Source organism: Anabrus simplex, chromosome 5 (genome assembly GCF_040414725.1).
Source record: "Anabrus simplex isolate iqAnaSimp1 chromosome 5, ASM4041472v1, whole genome shotgun sequence".
NCBI classification, from domain to species: domain Eukaryota; kingdom Metazoa; phylum Arthropoda; class Insecta; order Orthoptera; family Tettigoniidae; genus Anabrus; species Anabrus simplex.
In genome coordinates, this window is record NC_090269.1 from 225,988,045 (window position 1) to 226,013,512 (window position 25,468).

The 25,468-nt window shown below is 41.4% G+C and overlaps 1 protein-coding gene across 1 annotated transcript in view; it reads left to right on the forward strand.

Annotated features, from left to right (window-relative positions):
* Positions 1–25,468, forward strand: part of LOC136874455 (alkaline phosphatase, tissue-nonspecific isozyme) — a 369,978-nt gene that overhangs the window by 13,068 nt on the left and 331,442 nt on the right. The window contains exon 2 of the mRNA XM_068227809.1: positions 14,889–15,112. Within this exon, the coding sequence (XP_068083910.1) occupies positions 14,889–15,112 (224 nt within the window). The remainder of the gene's footprint in view (positions 1–14,888; positions 15,113–25,468) is intronic.

Sequence of the window (25,468 nt, forward strand, 5' to 3'; positions counted from 1 at the left end):
GACAGACAGACAGACAGACAGACAGACAGACAGACAGACAGACAGACAGACAGACAGACAGACAGACAGACATTACGGAAAGGTAGAAAGTGCATTTCCTTGTTACTGTGAATAACCATTGTTTTTAAATTCTGAGCAATGTACAGACAAAACACTTATAGTTAGATACACGCGTTTGGCCCTCTAAGGAGCACGTAAAACCATTATTTAGCATGGGTATTCTTGATATTCTTGTTCTTTTTATCTTCCCGAAACTGCCTCATCCTTTCACTATGGGCCCGTTACCTTTCCTGTGTCCACGCGTTTTTTACTTTCAAATTTCTTGCCGTCGATTTCCTGGGCGCAAACTTGTGGGTGTTGATCTTTTGTCTACATGAAGACTTTGTGGTTTCCAGTGGGTCAATGTCGACTTCTGCAAGATCTTTTGGGTGCCTACTAGACAGCGCACTTGGTCGTGTTCCATTGATAACGAAAAATATTTTCTTGATCAATCGTGATCCATCCATTCGTGCTTAATACCCGTAGAATTTCATACGCCTTTTGCGTGCAAGTGACGTGAATCGCTCAGGAAATCAATAGAGTTCCTCCGAGATTTTTCGCATCCAAATGTTATCTTCAAACTTGGATCCGAATGTTTTCCTCAGTGTCTGTCGTTCCATTTGCTCACTGTCTCTAAAGTTGATGTTTCAATTGCGCAAAGTACCTCTGGGAGAAGAACAGTGTTGTAGTGTCCACCTGGTGGAAAGTGATTTCTTGTTGTAAACATTCCAGGTGATTGTGTAGGATTCACGTAATTTTTCAGCATGAACTTTTGTTTTGCTTCTCTTTCATTGCCAGTGCTCCAGATAACTTCATCTGACTACTTAAACTGTTTTACTTGTGTGATGCTGCCATATTGGGTTACGAGTGGCACCAGGTTTTAGTTCTTGGAGTCCATGCACTGCGTTGTTACGTAAGAGATGTGGAGGCCAGTTTTGGCAGCAATCTCATGAAGCTTCTCGATGGCATGTCTGGCTTTCTCAGAAGTTCGTCGGGTAATTATTGCTAGGTCGTCAACGGAAACAAGGCATTTTATGTTAATCCGTTCAGCTTCTGTTTCCATATGGGTTCCAGGTACTTCTTTCTCCCAAGTTTTAATGGCCTTGCCTAATACTAGGTTGAACAGGACTGGTTACAGCCCATCACCTTGTCTAACACCTGCTTTAATTTCAAAAGGTTCAGAGATTTCACTCATGAATTTCACTTTAGAGATTGTGTCTGTCAATGTTTGTTGAATTAACGTGGTTGTTTTGTTGTCAACGCCATATTCGCGGAGTACATTAAACAGGGTGCCACCGGGCGAGTTGGCCGTGCGCGTAGAGGCGCGCGGCTGTGAGCTTGCATCCGGGAGATAGTAGCTTCGAATCCCACTATCGGCAGCCCTGATGATGGTTTTCCGTGGTTTCCCATTTTCACACCAGGCAAATGCTGGGGCTGTACCTTAATTAAGGCCACGGCCGCTTCCTTCCAACTCCTAGGCCTTTCCTATCCCATCGTCGCCATAAGACCTATCTGTGCCGGTGCGACGTAAAGCCGCTAGCAAACAGGGTGTCACGATCGACAGAGGCGTATTTTTTTAAATATACGAAAATGATTACTGTACGTCTTGACTGGCGATGTTGGAAAATCACTTTCAGGTTTCAGATCCGTTCCACGCACGATCGATGCGGTCGAAAACCCGCCTGGTGTCCATCGATCATGTGTTCTGTCTGGTGTTCCAATCTAGTAAAGAGGGCGCATGAAAGCACTTTGTATGCAATTGGCAGAAGTGAGATGCTTCGTTAATTATTTGTATCTGTCTTGTCGCCCTTTTTGTGAAGTGGGTGGATCAAGGCAGTTTTCCAGTCTGCAGATACGACTCCGTTCTTCCATATATTTTCAATGATGGCTTGTAGTCGGTCGATCAGGAGTTCACCTCCGATTTTGAGCATCTCCGCGATTACACCATCTTCTCCTGGTGCTTTATTGTTTCTGAGATTTAATATTATACTTCGTACCGCATCACGTGTAGGTGGAACTGAATCTGGGTTTGGAAAAGGTATGTGGAATTGCAGTTTCTCCGCAGGTAGTTCACTGTGTTATTTATTATTATTATTATTATTATTATTATTATTATTATTATTATTATTATTATTATTATTTTGCTAGGGGCTTTACGTCGCACCGACACAGATAGGTCTTATGGCGACGATGGGATAGGAAAGGCCTAGGAGTTGGAAGGAAGCGGCCGTGGCCTTAATTAAGGTACAGCCCCAGCATTTGCCTGGTGTGAAAATGGGAAACCACGGAAAACCATTTTCAGGGCTGCCGATAGTGGGATTCGAACCTACTATCTCCCGGATGCAAGCTCACAGCCGCGCGCCTCTACACGCACGGCCAACTCGCCCGGTATTATTATTATTATTATTATTATTATTATTATTATTATTATTATTGTCCCGGGAATTTCATGGAACGCAGACGTGTAAGAAGGTGCGGGCATGAATGGGTGGATAGAGAAAAGATCGAATTTTAATTTTAAACTATAAAATTTGAAATTTTATTTCTTTCGTTTTTTTTTTTTTTTTTTTTTTTTTCCTACTCTCCAAAATTTACAAGATTCAAGCCTCTCCGAGGCACAATCTGACTCTTACCTAAAACAAACAGTAGTCACTGTCTTATCCGCTCATCAGTCTAAGTTACATTTACATTGAAAATTAATTAAGAATAGTTAACAGGGGCAGTAAGTGCCCATTCTACCTGACCTCAGTGAAAAAGAAAAGGTTAAAGTTATTGGCCGGAAATCAAATTATTAGGAGGCGAACTCTTGCACTCCTTTGAAACTCACTTGAAAATACTTAAAACCTTATTTGGGCTTACGACCCAAAGTTACAGAGGTTAAGTCTGCACTACGGACGTGACTAGATGGAGAAAAAGTTTAAATTACAAACGAACGAGATAAATTTTAAATTTTACGAAATCATGGTCACCTCAATACCAAATTGAAGGGAAATAAAAGAGGGTTCACACTCTTTGTTATTTAAGATAGACTAAGGTCTTTAGACTTGTTTGAAAAATTACATTTAACATTGAATTTTACAATAAGAAAGAATTTCAAACCTACCCCTCAAACTAACTTTATGAGGCTGTTACAGGATTAAAAGATGTCTGCCATTACCTTGAGTTTGTGAGCCTTCCGGAGATGGGCCTCCTTTACAAACATACTCCACTTCTTGAGGGACTGGAGCGATCGAAAAGACAACATGGACCGAAATGTCCCAGCTTTTATAACAGAGAGGAAGGTTACAGAATTCTCTCGGCCAAAGCCCTGAACACACACCCAAATCCCATTGGATAATGAAATAAATATCAAAAATGTTTGATTGGCTAAAATTTTAACCAGGCGGGAAGAGATAGAAGTGCTAGAAAACTTACAAAACAAAAAAAATCTACAAACAATTCAGTTTTGGAAAAATATGATTACAAAATTTCTTTTGAAAATTAAGGTTCCATCCTCCCACCGCAGGGAGCTCATAAATTGACAGTATAGTCATTTTGAGATAAAGTTCGAAACATCTTCAGAAATGAGTTTCACTGTTCATATTATAGATGCCCTCCTAAAAGGCGCTTGGTTTGAATGTACAGAGTTGTTGTACCTCCGATACAATTATTATTATTATTATTATTATTATTATTATTATTATATATATATATATATATATATATATATATATATATATATATATATATATTGCGAATGAGCCCATTAGGACTACGCAAAGTACTTAGAGACAGGCATTTGCCTTTCTTTGTGCCCACACTTCCTTCATTCGTTTGCTGTGTGCTTCTTTTCTCTCTTGAGACCATGTTGTTCCGGTCTTCTTCTTTGGTTTTTCCTCTTGGTCAACTTGCCACTTATGAACTTTGGTTCTGAAGATAACCCGGCTTTGGATGTCTTCAGGTGTAATTCCTGCCAGTTTGAGATCTGTTTTAATTTCGCCAATCCATTTTATTGTGTCCGTTTTAGCTTTACTTCGGTTTTCATAAAATTCAACTATTTGCTTGGTAAGTCTATCTGGGTTCATCCTTTTTATATGTCCAAAGAATCTTAATTTGCGTTTTCTGATGTCGCTGTGAATGTTAGAAAATTGTTTGATTTCCTGTTTCCCTCTAAGGCGGTACTGTTCATCTACGAGTTTTGGGCCTAAAATTTTTCTAATTATCTTGCGTTCCTTTTTCTGAATATTTTCTAGATCAGTTTTCCTGTTCAAAATTAGTGTCTCTGATCCATAGAGGCATTCTGGTTTTATAACTGTATTATAGTGTCTTAGTTTAGCATGCTTGGAGAGACACTTTTTGTTATAGATATTTTGGGTGAGTCTATACGCAGTTTCCATTTTTTGGCATCTAACTTCATTGGCTTTTGTTTCCATTGCATTCTCCTGAATTATTTCACCGAGATATTTGAATTGCTGGACCCGTTTTATTTTGCCATATTTTGTCTCCATGAATTTAGGGGCTTCTTTGCTGCAGGTCATGTATTCAGTTTTTTCAAACGATATTTGGAGGCCTACTTTTTCCGCTGTTTCTTTCAGGAGTTCGATCTGGTTTATGGCTGTTGAAACGTCACGAGTTAAGATTGCCAGATCGTCCGCAAATGCCAGGCAGTCTACTGCTAATTTGCCCCTACCAAGAGTGATTGGTTGGTCAATCTTGAGGGCAGACTTCTGTTTGCGCCATTCCTGTATTACCTTTTCAAGGACGCAGTTGAAGAGTAGTGGAGAGAGCCCATCTCCCTGTCTTACTCCTGTTTCGATCGGAAAAGGGTCTGAGATTTCCCCCATGAATTTAACCTTAGATTTTGTGTCTGTCAATGTCTCTTTTACAATTGCGAGTGTTTTCCGGTCTAGACCCTGTTCTTTTAATATCTGAAACAGTGATTGACGATCAACTGAATCATAGGCCTTTTTGAAATCAACAAAAGTACAAACTACATTTTTGCTACAAATTCTCTGATGCCTTACGATTAACTTTAGGTTCAAAATTTGCTCTGGACATGAACGGCCTGGTCTGAAACCTGCTTGATATTCTCCAATTTTTGGTTCTAGTTGCTGTTGGGCTCTATCGAGAAGGCACTGAGATAAAATTTTGTAGGCAACAGATACCAATGAGATTCCTCTCTAGTTATTTACATCTGTTCTGTCTCCTTTCTTATGTAAAGGATGAATTAGTGCACTTTTCCAATCTTCTGGAATTTGTTCTGTTTCCCAAATCTCTTGGATAATACCGGTGAATTCTTTTATAGTATTTGGGCCTGCTGATTTGAGAATTTCTGCTATGATCCCATCCTCACCTGCAGCTTTATTCATTTTAAGTCGTTTTATCTGTCTGGTAATTTCTTCTTCATCCGGTGGTACTGAATTTGGGTTTGTGAAGTCAGGTTCCTGCGGTGGAAATCTTTGTGTTGGCTCTGGGCAGTTAAGCAGTTCTTCAAAATACCTTGCAAGTTCGGTGCAGTTTTCTTGATTGTTCAGTGCAAATTGCCCATTTACTTTCTTAAAGCAAAGGTTTTGTGGCTGATACCCTGTTAGCTTTGTTTTGAAGTTCTTGTAGAAATTTCGTGTGTGGTTTTTTTCGAAGTCCTTTTCAATTTCCAGTAGTTGATCTTTCTCGAATTTCCTTTTGGTCTGTCGGATTAATTTCGCTGCCTCTTTCCTGACTGCCAAAAACATTTTGTGACTCTTATCGGTCTTTTTGCTGTTCCACTTATTGTATGCATTCTGCCGGGATTGGATGGCTTGTTCACAGTCTGCGTTCCACCAAGGGTGTTTTTTTCTTTTCTGCAGAGGAATCAGTGTTTGTGCTGTTTCAGTTAGTTTGGTCTTGAGTTGCTGCCAATTGTTGGACTGCTTTTTCTCTAATTCTTCGGTGAGAGATGGCTGGATCCGACTGGTATCAAATTTCGGAATTATTTGCTTCCTTCTTCTGAACCTTTGGGGTATCAACTGTAGTTTGACTCTTGTCAGATAGTGGTCTGAGTCTATGTTTGCACCCTTCCTTACTTGGACATTCATAATTTCTCCGTGGTTTGGGTACGAAATTGCCACGTGGTCAATTTGAAACTCGCCCAAGAGGGAGTTGGGTGATCTCCATGTCATTTGTTTAGAAGGTTTCTTCCTGAAGTGAGCCGACATGACTTTAAGGTTGAATGCCCTGCAGAATTCGACTAATCTCCGTCCATTTTGGTTCGTCCATTTATGTGCTGGGAATTTTCCAACTGTTTTCCTGTATTTCCTTTCCTTGCCTAGCTGAGCGTTGAAATCTCCTAACAGAATTTTGACGTGGTTTTGAGGAATTTTTGATGCTGTTTCTTCTAGTATTTCCCAGGATTTGTCTACCTTCTCGCGATCTGTTTTATTGTCTTCATTGACTGGCATATGTGCATTGATCAGTGTGTATGATTTGTTTGCACACTTTAGGGTGATTGTCATTAGCCTATTGTTTACACATTTCACACCTATTACTGAGTTAAGTATGCTCTTCTTGACTGCAAATGCAACTCCTAAATGGGGTGTGTTTTTGAGAATCCGTTTGTCTGTTTTACTTTTGAAGAGTGTGTAGTTCCCGAAATCCATTGCGTGTTCGTCAGTCAGCCTCGTTTCTTGGAGTGCCAGTATTTCTGTTTTTTGATCATTTAGGGTTTGCTCTAGTTCGTACAACTTCCCTGCCCGCAAGAGAGAATTTATGTTCAGTGTTCCGAAAAATGTTTTGCTGTTTGGGCGAAGTTGGCCAGAGGTCTCCGACTCCCTCTGTTTGCGTGTCCAGCCAGACTCCCCAGAATCCGATAGTCTGGTTGTGCTGCTAATGTCAGCAGTGGATTGGTTACCACCTGGGGTACAAATTTGTTTTCTGCCACGCCTCATGGTACTTGATTATCCAAGTATTGGACCGTAGTCCAGTTTCATAGGACTGGAGTGGATAGTTCCAGAACATACATTTCCAGCCGCACCTCTGGTGAACAGACGCTGACCACTTTGCCGCTTGCTGCAAGTCAGACGCGAAGTGGATTTCAGTCAGTTCTTCCGCCCTCTCCGCCATCGGGATGAATCCTCTTATGCCGTCGAGGCCGTTGACCATTTTCCTTGTTCCCTCAGTTGATCCGCGGGTGCTTATTTGGCTATGCCTTATTCGCACCTGTCCTGCATATCTACAGGAACTTTCCCTATCAGCCATTGGGACGCGCCGTGTCGGGGTTGAGGGCCCCCACCCCAGTGTCTTACATAGAGTTATGCCTAACTCCTACTCAGTTCAGAGCTAGACCCCCACGCAAGCTGACCGGGCACGGTTATTATTATTATTATTATTATTATTATTATTATTATTATTATTATTATTATTATTATTATTATTATTGTACCGGAAGGTACACCCGCTTCGTTCATTCAAATGAAGCGCCTTCAAGATTGACATCTTAAAGCTAATACGTGCAACAAATAATACAAGAAGTTTGGACATTCCCCTACAGATGTCTCTACTACAAACTTATGTTATGCCCTTTGGTATGAAGATTGACTATTAAAATTGTAAAGTAATGTAATATTTTAAGATGTACTAATCTGAATTGATTGTTCTTTGTTTTTGGTATGTTAAAGTTTGCCTCACTTCTAGCTCTTCCCGCCAACTTAAGATGTTGGCTAGTAGAAAATTTTGTATATTTATTCTTCAGCCAATCAACTGTGTCTTGTATTTATTTAATTAGCCAGTCAAAAGTGGGGGGGTGTCGGGCATTAACCTAGAGTTTTCTGGAACTTTCCTTTCGGGTATTAAAGCTGGCACATTTTCGGACCAGACGGTTTTACTGGTCGTTCCAGTCTACACAGTGTGTGTTAAATAAGGAGACGGAGGTGCCTCGTCCATCGCCGAGAAGTCCATCAGCTCAAGGTAATGGCAGTCCTGGTTTAACTACGTGATAGTCTTTTAGAGCTAGCTCGAGGAGAAGGTTTCCAATCTTTAATAATGTTACTTTAAATTTCAAAAGTGTAAATTTCAACTTTAAATATAAATTTCAATCTTCTAATGTAAATTTCAAACAAGCCAAAGGAACTTAACCGAAATCATGAAATACAGAGTGAGCTACCCTCTCGTGTTCCATATCTACTTGATTTTGTGGTGACTACGATTTCGTAACCTTTCTTTGTAGCTTAATTATTTTCTCCATCTAGTCACCTCAGTAGTATAGGCTTAGCCTCTGTAACTTCGGGCCAGAAGCCCAAATAGGGCCTTAAATTTTCATTTCAATTTTCAAGGAGCGTAAGTGTCCACCTCCACACCATTTTTATTTTAGGGCCAGTAACTTAACCTGTTGTTTTTTCGAAAGGTCTGGTAGAATGGGTACTCGGTACCCTGTTCAACTCTATTTCATTCCTTTTATGTGACGAAGTTAGACTGTTGAACACATAAGACAGTTAATACTGCTTGAATTGGTAAAATGTATGTCATGCCTTTCATAGGTCTGGACGTTTCTGGAAATATGCTCCTAGGTGTAAATTTATAGAGCATAGATGCTCTCCCTATTAATGTAGAGGTGTTAATGTAAATATTGTATGGTGCCTTTGGAAGTGTGCAATGTTGGAGAGAAGCCTCCTAGATGATTTTTCTAGAGAAAAGGTGCATCTATATCTCATTATTGTATTTGAAATCTTGTTTACGCTTAGCGAATTATTTCTTAAAATTTAACATCTGTAGAGAAACCAAAAAATACAAGAGAACGAAATATAGCTCTAATTATAAAGTTTTAAATTAATCTTCTTATTGTCTTATCGACCCATTCATGCCCGCACCTTCTTTCACCTCTGTTCACCACGGAATCACGGTAACAATTATTCGTATTATTATTATTGTACCGGGGTATTTGTGGAACGCAGAGGTGAAAGAAGGTGCCGAGATGAATGGGTCTAACTACAATGTCAAGAATAGAATTTAAAACTTAAAGTGAAGGTTATATTTTCAGACATCAAAATCGACAATGTTTACAAGTAGCAAACGTTAAATAAGATCGGTAAAAAATCCAAGATTCAGAATCTTAACACCTTGGGCTTTACATTTCCTGAGTTACACGCTCAAGTTTACAAAAATCACAAACTTACTGAAGGGCAGAAATCCCACTAATTCATGGAGCACTTGCTCCCAACATTACAACACCTAGCCTTCCAGAGGCATTCCGAAATCTTACTTTGAAAAAGAGCTAACAGGCTCTCAGTTCCTTCTAGCCTATCAGAAAATTACAATCACTCGCCACCAAGGCGCAACTTACAAATTTGAATTGGGCCTTTGCGGAAAAGAACAGGTTAAGTAAATGGCCCGAAACACAAATTGACTGGACGCGTGTACTTGCAATCCTAGATATGAACTCTTAAAACCTAAAGGGCACTAGGCCGATGAAACAGGGGCTATTCCCAAACTACCGAGGTGACTCGTATACAAATAACTTTAATACATGGCAGAAACGAAAGATAACGAAAACGTGGCAGCTCAAACCAAGATGAAGGGGAGCTCGAGAGGGTACATCACACTCTATCCCCGATTTACAGTTGAAGATTTTATGAAGTTATTACATTAGCCGGCAGAAAGTTACATTTTTAAAAAGAAAGTTACATGGTTAACGATTTTGGACCTTTCTCTCGGGTTAAACTGCGGAGCCGAATCCCACTATCGGCAGCCCTGAAAATGGTTTTCCGTGGTTTCCCATTTTCACACCAGGCAAATGCTGGGGCTGTACCTTAATTAAGGCCACGGCCGCTTCCTTCCAACTCCTAGGCCTTTCCTATCCCATCGTCGCCATAAGACCTATCTGTGTCGGTGTGACGTAAAGCCCCTAGCAAAAAACTGCGGAGCTAGCAAGAAATAAAGATGTTATGTGGTCATTACCTTATAGAAGTTCTAGCAGCTGACGAAGAGGCCTCCCGCCTCCTGCTTGACACACACACTCATAAGATGACGATTCATTGGCCAAGAGACGTGAAAATCCGCAGTTTATAAACCCTCGGGGAAAGATCGAGACCATTAAAGATTAAACTAGCCGCCCCCTCTCATTTAATTGGCTAATTTAAAAGTTACATTCAAAATCGAAGAAGAAGAAGAAGAAGACTGTAATTGGTAGAAAATTAATTACAGAAATTAGGGATTGGCTGAATTCGAAACTGGCGGAAAGAAAAGATAAATATTGCCAACCCAAAAGTAAATGAACATCAATTAGAAAACCTTATGAATACAAAACTTCTTTAAATCAAAAGTTCTTTCACTTCGCACCAGGGTGCAAGATCATAGTTTTTAGCAGTGACATCTATGGAAGAATGTCCAAATTTCTTGATGAATGGCAAACAAAACAAGTAGAAATACAGTCAGTTCAGGAAACTTCACAATAACAAAATTATATCATATTTTAATGATGACATCTTCTGAGTTAATGTATAAGTTGGTGTAGTTTCAATTTCACTCGTTCACCAGTAGAGAAATTCTTTTAGGCGCTATATTGAAATGCGCAGCGTTGGGGTGTACCTCCCGGAATTATTATTATTATTATTATTATTATTATTATTATTATTATTATTATTATTATTAGCAAATGTACCCGTGCTTCGCTACGAAATTCTACACTGTATACAGATATCGAAGTACTTTCTGTACATGCAGTGAATAAAGTTTTGCAAAATTGCATGTCTACTTAGCGTTATCCAGAAACAGCATGGGGAGGTTCCCATACCTTGTTTCCAAGGTAAAGTGCGAGTTGCGGAGTTGTGATAACTGCAGGCTCACTTCCATACTCCAATTCAGAATCGAGTAGGGAAGTTCTCATTATAATGGCAGGCCGCATTACCTAGTGCGCGATCGCAATCGATTTGGAGAGTTTTCGTTACAATGGCAGGCCCCCTGTCCTACTTCTATACACATTACAGTTCAGGAGATTTCATTATAATATTAGGAACCTTCCCTACTGGCGGTCAAAATTGATTTGTGCTATTATCATTATATTGACAGGCACCTTTTCTTAATACCGAGCTGGCGAGTTTCCATTTTAATAATAAGAGGCCACTATGCCTAATGCCAATCACATTTTAGATGGGTAAATTTGTTTATAAAGGCGGGCACACTTGCCTACTCCGAACACAATCTGTCATGGGAGATTTGAACAAAATTGTATGCTCTCTTTATTTCTACTGGTCAAATCGAAACGAAAATTAATTCATTACAATGTTAGTCCCTCCTAACTAACGTCAGTTACACAGGAGTTGGAGAAGGATCCCATTCCTACTGCCAGTCAAAGTCGATGTGGAGAGTAACGATTACAATAGCAGACGCCTTCCTGCTGATCGTCACTATCGATTTGTAAAATATTAATTACAATGGCAGACACACGCTTTCTACATCGCTACAAATCGACTTCAATGAATATAGGCAAACGTAGATCGACATACGAAGGATATGCATGTTTACAATTTTGCAAACCTTCATGTACAGTTTAACTGCTGCTAAAAGATACATCATATCGACAAACGTATTGTACCATAAGACGCATCATTTAGCGGTCTAAATGGCTGGTCTTAAGATGTTTTCTCCTGTCTCATCTATTTATGGGTAAAAAATGAGTTAGAAACGTTAAATAGGGTGAAATTTGATTAAGGTTTTTACACTGTGCATTACTTTTGGGTGCTAATGTGACAGTTCCAAACATAGAATTTGTCTCACATGGATACTAGGTGGACCAATTTTCGTGTAGAATTGGATGATCCTATATTTCATAAAAATGATTCAATCTATGAATTATACGTGTGCAAAGTGCAAAATGTACGTACAATCGAGAAATAGAGACAAATCTAACGTTTATAAGGGAGAGAGATGCGACAAAAATTCATAGGACCAAAGTTTTAGATCACTCCAAATTGAACGGGGATTGTGCCCTCCGGTTTGTGATAGGACTTACTGTTTAGCCACGAAATACCTCGAAATGAAGGTCTGCACCGTCATTAATATTGCCTCCACATTTCGAATCTTCAGGGATAAAATGTGAAAAATTTAAAGATCATGGAAGTTTTCCGTGCGTTAAAGGCTTAAACTTCTAATTTTGCCAAATTTCAATCATCTAACTCGTCTGGGAGATTATGTCGCAATCTTGATTTTGGGCGAGGGGTTGAAAATGAAGACTTTCAGGAAACTAAACCTTAAAAATGTAAGCAGATGGTCATTACTACCCCTTAGACGGATAACTGTATGGAAATTTTGCCAATATCGTCAATGTACAGACACACGGTCGTTACGATTTTATTTATATAGATATGTAATTAATCTGCTCCAACAACAACACCTTTTGATCTATATCCGCTAGACATAAAATGAAAAACCGACCGTTTATGATATCTCTCTATCGGAATGATGCACATGAGGAAAAAGTTTCAGAAATTGATTTCCATTAAGGATGGTAGATTTCCATTAATTTTCGATGTGCATATTTGTGGAAGTGCTAAATCATCATTTCGGTTTCGGATAAACCCCCAGTAAATTTAGGTATTCAGAAATAATATTGGCCCTAATACCTACCCAAGGACAGGTGGATTCTTAATAAGAAGTTTGGTAGAAACATATCTAGTAGTTTTCAAGTTATAAGAACTCAGACGATCAGACAAACGGACAGGCACCGAAGCTACAAAATATGCAGATAGTCATTATTACACCTGAAACTGATAACTGTACGAAAATTTCACCAAAATAGTCAATGTAAAGACACAGGGTCGTTATGACTTTATTTATATACCGTAGATTATTATTACAGTAATTTCCGTGGTCAGCAGAGGTAAGGAAGCGTGTGGGGTAAATGGCTGTACCGTGAACAAATTAGAGTACAATCAAGTTACCCAAAAGTTTCCAGAAATTTTATTTCTTATCGGATTGATTTTAACATTCAACATTTTAAAAAAAGCATAAGTGTTCAACAAAATGATAGTTAACAGTATAACTGGAGCTCAGCAGTTCTGAATAAATGAAAAAGAACTCGTAAGCTCCAAACAGGTACTATCATGAGCGTATAGGTTCAAGCAAGTACAGTCATGTGTGTACAGTTTCAAACAGGTAAAACAATCAGGGAAGGGATTCCCATCTCGTCTGTAATCTACTAGCGGAACATATTAGATCTCTACCTGTAGGCCTACAACCAGCAGAGTATAAAAACCGTATTACAAACGTTTATCCACAATTCAAGGAAATACTTAGTGGAAAAGAGAGGATGACTCTTAGTACACTTTTACCGGTAATTGAAAAGTCTCCACCCGGTGACACATACCACCAATTATGCCCATATTAGGCAATATTAATTCGCCTGAGAAACGGCCATATTGACACAGCTTATTTATCTTCTTTTTTTCTTTGCTAGTTGCTTTTACGTCGCACTGACACAGACAGGTCTTATGGCGACGATGGGACAAGGAAAGGCTAGGAGTGGGAAGGAAGCGGCCGTGGCCTTAATTAAGGTACAGCCCCAGCATTTGCCTGGTGTGAAATTGGGAAAACACGGAAAACCATTTTCAGGGCTGCCGACAGTGGGATTCGAACCTACTATCTCCCGAATACTGGATACTGGCCGCACTTAAGCGACTGCAGCTATCGAGCTCGGTATATTTATCTTCAAGGCTACCCTCAACAGATAAGTAACTCACATGCAGAGGCATATTGCCCATACTACCCGGTCACGAACTACGAGAAAGGGAAAATTAAGTCAAGAACTGTCTCAAAATAATTAATAGAGGCGGAAAATAAGCACTCTTACAAATACCAGGAAGAAAAAGCTAAGCGGGATTGAGGCCCAAAGAAACAGGGGCTAACCCCATGCCACAGGGTGACTAAAAGGGAAAACCATTTGAGGCCGAGAATGAATTTCAGAATTTAGAAATTAAAAAATTAAGAAATTCGAATAGAAGGGTAAGATTCCGAGGGTAATCACTGGTGCTCCCTTACATCTCATTAATTTCCCAGTGGGGAATACAATTCTAAGTCCGAAGACTGTGCAGAAGTTCCTACATTACTACACGATGAAATACATTCGAAATGAAATACCGCTGAAGACTTCCCCTTACATCACATGCCGGAACAATAACTTATCAGATTTATTCTGCCTTACCTTTTAGTTTTGGACCTTCTTCAGGCCGTGTTCAACGCCCCCTGAGCTCCCACGGGAACTGCTCCCAATCATGCGCTCAGTACGGCACTAGGTAGAGAAGACCCGGAACCCAAGAATCTCTCCCCTTATAAAGGGAGAAACATCTAAATCTTTACAATCCAAGGACAAGATTGGACGACCACAAGTTACAAAGCAGGGCCATGGCTGGTGAATATTGTTATTAATGTAACTGATATATCATGCCGAAAAAATCAGCATCAAACAGACACACACCGTATGTTTCAGCCGGTGTCACCGTAGCGTACTTGCGATGGCGCGATCCAGTCAGCTCGGAAGTCCATGTTCAAATCCCTTCCCTGGCGAAGTTCTTTCCTTCGATTGTTACTCTCAAGTCTGTCTTCAGCCACGTGCAGATTTAATAACACCACCTAGCGAAGCCCATTTCAATTCGCCCGCGAAGGGATCTGATTGACTAACTTCAGCAGCTGGTTAAACGACAACTGAGTGATATACCGAATTGTATTTTTCAAATTATTTATCAGTATGACCATCTCACTAATGCTGATGTATTAGTTGTTTACGACCACCCTGGATACACTCCCTTCAGTGTAGGCTGCTTTTGTTGCAGAACTGTCTATTTAGGTAATTTGTTACCCAGTTCTCACTGTTTCTATCCTTAATCACTGGGATGTTCATTTTTCAGATCGTGAGTACTGGTACGAGGCTGCTCGCGTGGCCATCAGACGCCGGCTCCAGGACGCACGAGGACCGCTTCCTCGAGCAAGGAACGTCATTCTGGTTGTTGGGGACGGTATGGGTCTAGCTACTGTCACTGCCTCCAGGATCCTGCGGGGTCAGCGACTCGGCTACCAAGGAGAGGAGTATGAGATGGTCTGGGAGAAGTTCCCCGCCGTGGCCTTAGCAAGAGTAAGTAACTTGTAACATCATCAATCACCACGAAGAAAGTTTTCTGAAATACCACTGTATCCTTGCACGAAATAACAATAATCGTAAGATACATTTTTAATAGCAATTTTTCATTTTAAGAATTCCTTTGTACATTGCTGCTGACACACTTTGACGAAATTTCGCAGCTTTCATCAATATCTTCACACTGTCACCCTAGTAATAATAACTGTCTACTTCCTTCAACATCAGAGCCAGCTTCTCACAGCCTCACTGCGAAGGTTCATTCTGGGTGATAGAGAATAATATTGAAGCCAAATACACTGACCGAAAATATACCCAAACACCGTGAATTAAGGAATATATGATACGGAAATTTTGGCAAAATATTTGTCGAGATAACATATTTAATTTATTAAAGGCACAACTCTACAGGTTAATATCCGCGCGAGAAAAGCCATCGCAAATGTGCCATGCTGGTCCACTAAAAACCGGTGTAATTGACCGACTGTTGAATTAAGGCATGCAAACGTGCATGCATTGTGTCGTACATGTGCCAGATGTCAGCTTGTGGGATGGAGTTCCATGCCTGTTGCACTTGGTCGTCAGTACAGGGACAGTTAATGCCGGTTGTGGATGACGCTGGAGTTGTCGTCCAATGATGTCATATACGTCCTCGATTGGGGACAGATCGGGAATCGAGTAGGTCATGGCAACATGTCGACACTCTGTACAGCACGTTGGGTTACAACAGTGGCACGGGGGCGTGCATTAATCCTGTTGGCAAAACACCCCCGAAAATCCTACTCATGAATGGCAACACGACAGGTCTAATCACCAGACGGACATACACGTCTACTGTCAGAATAACCACGAGAGTGCTCCTGCTGTCATAGGAAATTGCTCTCCAGACCAGAACTCCCGGTGCAGGTCTAGTGTGTCGACGCCGCCCGCAGACAGGTGGAATGCAGGCGCTCACCTGGCCTCCTTCTAACCAACACATGGCCATCACTGGCACCAAGGCAGAACTGGCTTTCATCGGAAAACACAACGGAAGTCCACGCCATCCTCCAATGAGCTCTCTCTCGACACCACTGAAGTCGCATACGGCGGTGATTTGGGGTAAGTGAAATGCTCGGAGCTGTCCTTCAAGTAACCGATTCCGTACAGTTCGTTGCGTCACTGTGGTGCCAACTGCCGCGCGAATTGCTGCTGCAGACGCAGTCCGCTGCACCACAGCCATAAGCAGAATACGGCGGTCTTCCCTCTCGGTAGTGCCACGGAGACGTCCGGAGCCCGGACTTCTTGCGAGTATACCTTCTCGTGACCACTGGTGCCAGCACTCATGCACAGTGGAGACATTCCTGCCAAGTAGTTCTGCAATAGCGCTGATAGAAAATCCAACTTCACGTAGCCTTATTATATGGCCTCCATCAACCGCAGTGAGCTATTGATACTGGCCTCTTCGTCATTGTAAAGGCATTCTTGACCCACTCACCGTCACTTCGACCAATCTCACAGGTAACTAACGCTCTCGCACAGTACGGCCCGTATGTAAAGGAAAACTGAAGTGAAAAGTCATGGGGCCGCTATTAGCGGCACGCTAATGTGATTTGCGGGAAATTTGAATCAACGTCATCTTTCAGATGTATAACCCTCAGCTGGTGACGTGGTTCTGACAGACCCCTTGAAGGAGATACCTATACACACCTAAGCACACAACCGGAACAGAGAGTTTTTGTTTGCAGTACCTTCTTATATCTATGTCAAAAACCGTTTCATCATCAGAATTTTGCTCTTAGTATTATCGTTCTCTTCTCATAGTGTAGACAAGTTTCCAACTGGCTTCGTAGACTTCACGTCACCAGTTGTGCATTTTTTTTTAAATGTGTGGTTTCTTAAATTGTAGGAAGTGAACTTGGAGTTTTAATTTTTTTCGTAAATCAACAGTGGCCTACCCGCCGGTCCATCTCGAGCCACAAGGTCCTGGGTTCGAAAATCATGTAAAACAATGGTTAGGTAGAGAATCCAGTAATGTTGAAAATGATGTGGACAGTGACTTTGCTATTGAAAGTAATCATGGTAATGACTCGGAAGAATCAGGCACAGGTAGTGAGGGTAAAGATCACGAATCAGCAGAACAGCACTATTACAATGGTAAACACCGGTATAAATGGTCCGCTTAAGAACCAACTAGAAATGTGCACACCGCGAGTCACAACATAATTCGCTTACCTGCGTTACGTGCTCAAGCAAGAATTAACAATCAGATTGTCTGTAGAAGTACCTGGAATTTTATATTTTTCAGGGAGATTGTGCAACTTATAGTTCAATGGACTAATGTCAAAATGTGGAATATGAAAGAGAAATACAATTCAGGACTCTGATAATATAGAAATTGAAGATTTTCTAGGATTACTTCTCTGCACCGCTTCTTTCAAACCAAACAATGAAGATTTGTATGTTTGCTCTTGATTAGTGAAAACATGCAAACAAATATAATATGTGATTAAAGTGCGTGCTGGACGAAAAGGAAATTAAATAAGACAAACTACAATTATTTCAAATATTTATGAATATTTTGAATGTGTAAATTAGTGAATTGCAGGTTTTTGTAGTTTCAGTGAATGTGTGATAAATTTATGTTTTCTCAAATAATTATGTTTCAATCTCTGTATGAAAATAGCTTTAGAGCCGTTCAGATGCTTATGAGGACTGCTGATGCACTTCTTGGTCAAACATAGATGTCTTCTTCATAAAGTGACATACACTTGGATTAAGATCTTTTTGAAATTTTGGTGCAACGGAATCTATATAAATAAAATTGTAGGGGGTCCGCTGTCTGTAATTTCTTTTGTTTTGCCAATTTTTCAGATATTTATCCGTTTTAGGTCAACTCAAGCCCGAATCGGTGGTTTTTACTTTTCGTGTCTGTTTGTTTGTCTGTTTGTCTATCTGTCTGTTTGTCTGTTCCACCATCACGTCGAAACGGCTGGATAGATCTCAACCAAACTTCATATTTAGAGTATACTCATCCAGGGAAGGTTTCGATATGCATATTATTTTAAAATCTTTGAATAGACGGGGAGTTTATAGGAAACCAATCTGGTTTTCCTCCATTTTCTCTTATACTATTGATTTTCTGTAAACTTCGTTTACCGTACGTGAAACGTCTCTTCATTATAAACAACTTTCGTTTTGTTCATAATTTACCTTACTCTTCACATGACGGAGAAATTTACAATTTTCTGCTGGTACCATGCTCTGCATTGAGTGACCGACAGACCGACAACGAACCTACAGGTTACCATGGCAACGTCTCTGACTGCATGCCAGCAGGGAAGTAACGTATTGACATTTTCCTCATCATGTCTTTAAATTCGTGGTTGTTCCTTGGGTAGAAGGCAATAGAGGCGTCAATCGGCCTATCTGCGGGATATTGGCGGAATATCGTTGGAGGTTATAACCGGCCTCAAATAGATTAAGTAATAACACCATTAGTCATCTTCTTATTATTTGTTTAATTAAGAATAACTGGACCTAAATTTCTCCTCTGTTACCGCTTTATTATATCCATAACTCACACTAGCATAATTTATTGAGGGGCATTTGATTTTCCAATACATTAACTTGGCATTTACATATTTGTCGTTATCCGGCTGTCTTCAGTTATAATAATAATAATAATAATACTTTCAACTTTCTTAACTGTATTATTTTCTTCCTTAATTACGCCGTATGTACGCGAGTGCTACAAACTACTGGATGTATTTCCACCAATACTCATATTTAGAATACACCTGTCCTTGATAGGTTTTAGGGCAAATATTGTTTCTAAATCCCTGAACTGACTGGGGGTTTATACGAAACCGAAACAGTGATTTTGCACTTCCACAAAATATACACAACCAAACTTAATGGTAATCTACCTACCTTGGTAGAAATTAATTTCTAAACCTTTTTTTTTCATGTGCATCATTTCGATACGAGGATTAATAAGGGAGACTTAACTCACGAGCGGGTGCGTGTAAAGAGTATTCCTTACAACTTGAAAACTACTGAAGACATTCGAACCAAAATTTATATTTAGCATCCACCTGTCCAAAGGTAGGTTTTAAACGTAAATAACATTTCATGTTCCGGAATGGACTGGCGGTTTATAGGGAACCGAAATGGTGATTTTACTCTTCCACAATATATACAGAACAAGACCAACCTGACTGGAAATCGACCAAACGTGATGGAATTCCACATCTAAACCTTTTTATCATGTGCATTCTTTCGTCAGGAGGATTAATAAGGGAGATATCATGAATGGTCACTTTTGCAGGTTAAGTCCAGCGGACATAGCCCAAAAGGTGTTTTACATGGAGCAGATTCCTTATCTATATAAATCAAATCGTAACGACTGTGTGCCTCTACACTGACTATTTCGGCGAAATTTTCGTACAGCTTTCCGTTTAAGGGGTAATAATGACCATCTCCATAATTTTTCGTTTAGTTTCCTGAAAGTCCTAATTTTTACCCGCCTCGCCCAAAATCCAGATTGCGGCATAATCTGCCAGAAGAAAAAGAAGATAATTGAAATTAGACAAAATTATACGTTTTAGCCTGTAACGAACGGAAAACGTCCAAGATCATTAAATTTTTCACTTTTTATCCGCGAAGAATATCGAAATATGCAGGTAATTTTAATGATGGTGCAGACCTTCGGAAATTCCTATCACATAACGGATTGCACAATCTCCGTTCAATTTGGAATGATCTACAACCTTGGTCTTATGACTTTTGCCGTATCTGTATCCCTTTTACGTTTGATTTTTCTCTATTAATCGATGTTAAGTCAATTTGGAATTTTCACTTGCATAATTCATACTTTCAATTACTTATATCAAATACAGAATCATCAAACTCTTCACGAAAATTGGCCCACCCAGTAGCCATATGTGAGCCAAATGCTATATACACTGACTGACAGAGCAAATGCAACACCAAGGAGGAGTGGTTCGAAAGGGATGAAAGTTGGGAAAAAAACAGAGTCGGCACGGAAGAATAATTGATGTTTATTTCAAACCGATATGCAGGTTACACAATGCACACGGCATCGACTCAGTAGGATGTAGGACCACCGCGAGCGGCGATGCACGCAGAAACACGTCGAGGTACAGGGTCAATAAGAGTGCGGATGGTGTCCTGAGGGATGGTTCTCCATTCTCTGTCAACCATTTGCCACAGTTGGTCGTCCGTACGAGGCTGGGGCAGAGTTTGCAAACGGCGTCCAATGAGATCCCACACGTGTTCGATTGGTGAGAGATCCGGAGAGTACGCTGGCCACGGAAGCATCTGTACACCTCGTAGAGCCTGTTGGGAGATGCGAGCAGTGTGTGGGTGGGCATTATCCTGCTGAAACAGAGCATAGGGCAGCTCCTGAAGGTACGGGAGTGCCACCGGCCGCACCACATGCTGCACGTAGCGGTGGACATTTAACGTGCCTTGAATACGCACTAGAGGTGACGTGGAATCATACGCAATAGCGCCCCAAACCATGATGCCGCGTTGTCTAGCGGTAGGGCGCTCCACAGTTACTGCCGGATTTGACCTTTCTCCACGCCGACGCCACACTCGTCTGCGGTGACTATCACTGACAGAACAGAAGCGTGACTCATCGGAGAACACGACGTTCCGCCATTCCCTCATCCAAGTCGCTCTAGCCCGGCACTATGCCAGGCGTGCACGTCTATGCTGTGGAGTCAATGGTAGTCTTCTGAGCGGACGCCGGGAGTGCAGGCCTCCTTCAACCAATCGAAGGGAAATTGTTCTGGTCGATATTGGAACAGCCAGGGTGTCTTGCACATGCTGAAGAATGGCGGTTGACGTGGCGTGCGGGGCTGCCACCGCTTGGCGGCGGATGCGCCGATCCTCGCGTGCTGACGTCATTCGGGCTGCGCCTGGACCCCTCGCACGTGCCACATGTCCCTGCGCCAACCATCTTCGCCACAGGCACTGCACCGTGGACACATCCCTATGGGTATCGGCAGCGATTTGACGAAGCGACCAACCTGCACTTCTCAACCCGATCACCATACCCCTCGTAAAGTCGTCTGTCTGCTGGAAATGCCTCCGTTGACGGCGGCCTGGCATTCTTAGCTATACACGTGTCCTGTGGCACACGACAACACGTTCTACAATGACTGTCGGCTGAGAAATCACGGTACGAAGTGGGCCATTCGCCAACGCCGTGTCCCATTTATCGTTCGCTACGTGCGCAGCACAGCGGCGCATTTCACATCATAAGCATACCTCAGTGACGTCAGTCTACCCTGCAATTGGCATGAAGTTCTGACCACTCCTTCTTGGTGTTGCATTTGCTCTGTCAGTCAGTGTATGTAGCTGTCACATAATTATCCGAAAGGTAATGTAATGTGAGATAATCTTAGAAAACCTTTACGCTGTTCCACGTTTCTAACTCAATCTGACCCAAGAATAGATGACATATCATAGGACCAGCCATTTAGGCCACTAAATCCGGCGTGTCTTATGGTATAATCCTTTGTCGATATGATGTACGTTTAGTAGCAGTTAATCTGTAAATGAAGGTCTTCAATATTGTAAACACGCATATACTTTCGTATGTCGATCTATATATATTCACTGATGTCGATTTGTAGCGATCGAGAAAGGGTGGGTCTGCTATTGTAATCAGTACTCCCCACACCGACTTTGACTGGCAGTAGGAAAGGGTTCCTTCTCCAACTCCTGTGTAACTGTCATTAGTAAGGAAGGCCTACAATTGTAATGAATAGTTCACTTCTCGATTTGACTTGCAGAAGGCAAGTGAGCATGCAGTTTTGTTTAAAACTCCCCTACCCGATTGTGCTTGGCAGTAGGCAAGGGTGCCCACCATTATAAAGAAATGTCCTCATCTAAAATGTGACTGGCATTAGGCAAAGTGGCCTGCTATTATGATGGAAACTCACCTACTTGGTGTGACTGGCAGTAAGCCGGCTGGCAGTAGGAAAATGGGCCTGGCATTATAATGATAACTGCACAACTCAATTTCGAGTGATAGTAGGGTAATTGCCTGCCATTATAATAGAAACTTCTCAACTGTAATCTGTCTGGAAGTAGAAAAGGGGGGCTGTCATTTTAACGAAAACTCCCCCAATCGATTCTGTCCGCGTAGTAGGCAATGGGGCCTGCAATTATAATGTAAACTTCCCAACTCGATTGTGAATGGCAGTAGGCAAGTGAGCCTGCCGTTATATCACAAATCAGTAACAAACACTTTACACTGGAAACAACGTACGGGGACCTCCCCATGCTCTTTCTCGCATAACGCTAAGAGACATGCAATTTTAAAACAATCTTATTTACTGCATGTACACTATTTACTTCAATATTCGAATACAATGTAGAATACCGAAGCGAAGCACGGGTACATTCGCTAGTTGGTAATAAAATGTGTTAAAACCTTCCTTAAAATACGACTTTCCAATATCAAACTAATAAACCTCGCCTTAATGAAACATATTTCCATAAAAAATGTTGAAATTATAGACGTCTCTCAGACAGCATGTCACCACTTATGTTCCTCTCGGAATACGTCACCAGTAGAGGGATAAACAAGCCTACCAACGTTCGTTAATCTAGCAAAACCCTTTCTTTGTGTTTGGATTTTTTTTTTTTTTTTTTTTTTTTTTTTTTTTTTTTTTTTTTTTTTTTTCGCCAGTGCAAATTAAGAGCGCCAACGTGCTGCTTCTGTACTGTGGAATTGTAAATATATGCCATGACCTTCACTGCCCCTAGCGGACCGCCGCCTATCTTTATGACTTTATATCCTAACCTAATATTTTCTATGAATTCATTAGGCTGCATTTCGGTAATTTATTTTTCCACCTTGTATACTTTTCTATACCATTTATCAGTCTTGCGCAGATTATAACATAAAATGACAAAATCACAGAGTGGCTCAGGCGGTTGAGGCACTGGTCTTCTGACCCCAACTTGGCAGGTTAGATCCTGGCTCAGTCCGGTGGTTTTGAAGGTAGCTCAAATACGTCATCCTCGTGTCAGTAAATTTACTGGCACTCCTACCGGACTAAATTCCGCCATCTTGGCATCTCCGAAAACCGTAAATATAGGTAGTGGAACGTAAAGCTAATAACATCATTATTATTATTATTATTATTATTATTATTATTATTATTATTATTATTATTATTATTATTATTATTATTACACTGACTGACAGAGCAAATGCAACACCAAGAAGGAGTGGTCAGAACTTTATGCCAATTGCAGGGTAGACTGATGTCACTGAGGTATGCTCATGATGTGAAATGCGCCGCTGTGCTGCGCACGTAGCGAACGATAAATGGGACACGGCGTTGGCGAATGGCCCACTTCGTACCGTGATTTCTCAGCCGACAGTCATTGTAGAACGTGTTGTCGTGTGCCACAGGACACGTGTATAGCTAAGAACGCCAGGCCGCCGTCAACGGAGGCATTTCCAGCAGACAGACGACTTTACGAGGGGTATGGTGATCGGGCTGAGAAGGGCAGGTTGGTCGCTTCGTCAAATCGCAGCCGATACCTATAGGGATGTGTCCACGGTGCAGCGCCTGTGGCGAAGATGGTTGGCGCAGGGACATGTGGCACGTGCGAGGGGTCCAGGCGCAGCCCGAGTGACGTCAGGACGCGAGGATCGGCGCATCCGCGGCCAAGCGGTGGCAGCCCCGCACGCCACGTCAACCGCCATTCTTCAGCATGTGCAAGACACCCTGGCTATTCCAATATCGACCAGAACAATTTGCCGTCGATTGGTTGAAGGAGGCCTGCACTCCCGGCGGCCGCTCAGAAGACTGCCATTGACTCCACAGCATAGACGTGCACGCCTGGCATGGTGCCGGGATAGAGCGACTTGGATGAGGGAATGGCGGAACGTCGTGTTCTCTGATGAGTCATACTTCTGTTCTGTCAGTGATAGTCACCGCAGACGAGTGTGGCGTCGGCGTGGAGAAAGGTCAAATCCGGCAGTAACTGTGGAGCGCCCTACCGCTAGACAACGCGGCATCATGGTTTGGGGCGCTATTGCGTATGATTCCACGTCACCTCTAGTGCGTATTCAAGGCACGTTAAATGCCCACCGCTACGTGCAGCATGTGGTGCGGCCGGTGGCACTCCTGTACCTTCAGGGGCTGCCCAATGCTCTGTTTCAGCAGGATAATGCCCGCCCACACACTGCTCGCATCTCCCAACAGGCTCTACGAGGTGTACAGATGCTTCCGTGGGCAGCGTACTCTCCAGATCTCTCACCAATCGAACACGTGTGGGATCTCATTGGACGCCGTTTGCAAACTCTGCCCCAGCCTCGTACGGACGACCAACTGTGGCAAATGGTTGACAGAGAATGGAGAACCATCCCTCAGGACACCATCCGCACTCTTATTGACTCTGTACCTCGACGTGTTTCTGCGTGCATCGCCGCTCGCGGTGGTCCTACATCCTACTGAGTCGATGCCGTGCGCATTGTGTAACCTGCATATCGGTTTGAAATAAACATCAATTATTCGTCCGTGCCGTCTCTGTTTTTTCCCCAACTTTCATCCCTTTCGAACCACTCCTCCTTGGTGTTGCATTTGCTCTGTCAGTCAGTGTATCATTATTATTATTATTATTATTATTATTGTTATTATTATTATTACAAATCTCCAATCTTCGATTTTCGGTTCTGTAATATGACTCCTCTTTGCATTTTCTCGTTGATTTCTCTCTTCTACTTGTTTTATAAGAACATTAAAGATGGGTTGTTCACTATTCAACCATTCTTTACTACTCTTTCGAGAGTTCTCTTTCATATCCTTCAAATATTATCGCTGCAATGTGATTCGTATTCAGATTGTATAAAAATGATATTAGTACAAATTGTACGGTCATTCAAGAAATGAATGAGAGCGTGATATTGTATAAGTTCGTCGCAGGTACCTACATATAATATTTATTCTGCGTATCCATATAATTGTATCTATATGAGAGGTCAATTACACTTTGATAATAATTTAAATTAAAGTCTGATAACATATTAAATGTGGGGAACATGCCCTCATTGTTTTGAGTAATTGCACTTATAAAAAGCAAATAATGTAACATTTGAGGTAACAAATAAATAATTAATTAATTAAATTGCAAAGTTCTAATTTTGTCTTCTTGTGTCGCGATTGAGCAGCTGTTAGGTGCAATTTTCTTGTATGGGTCTCTAAATGCATGCATAAAATTTCTCTTTCCCTCATTCCCGAAGTCTTATCTGGAAAACGAGACTAATGTGTGAACAAATATACATGACAGAACAATTCGCAATTTTCTGTTGCCTGCAGAGCC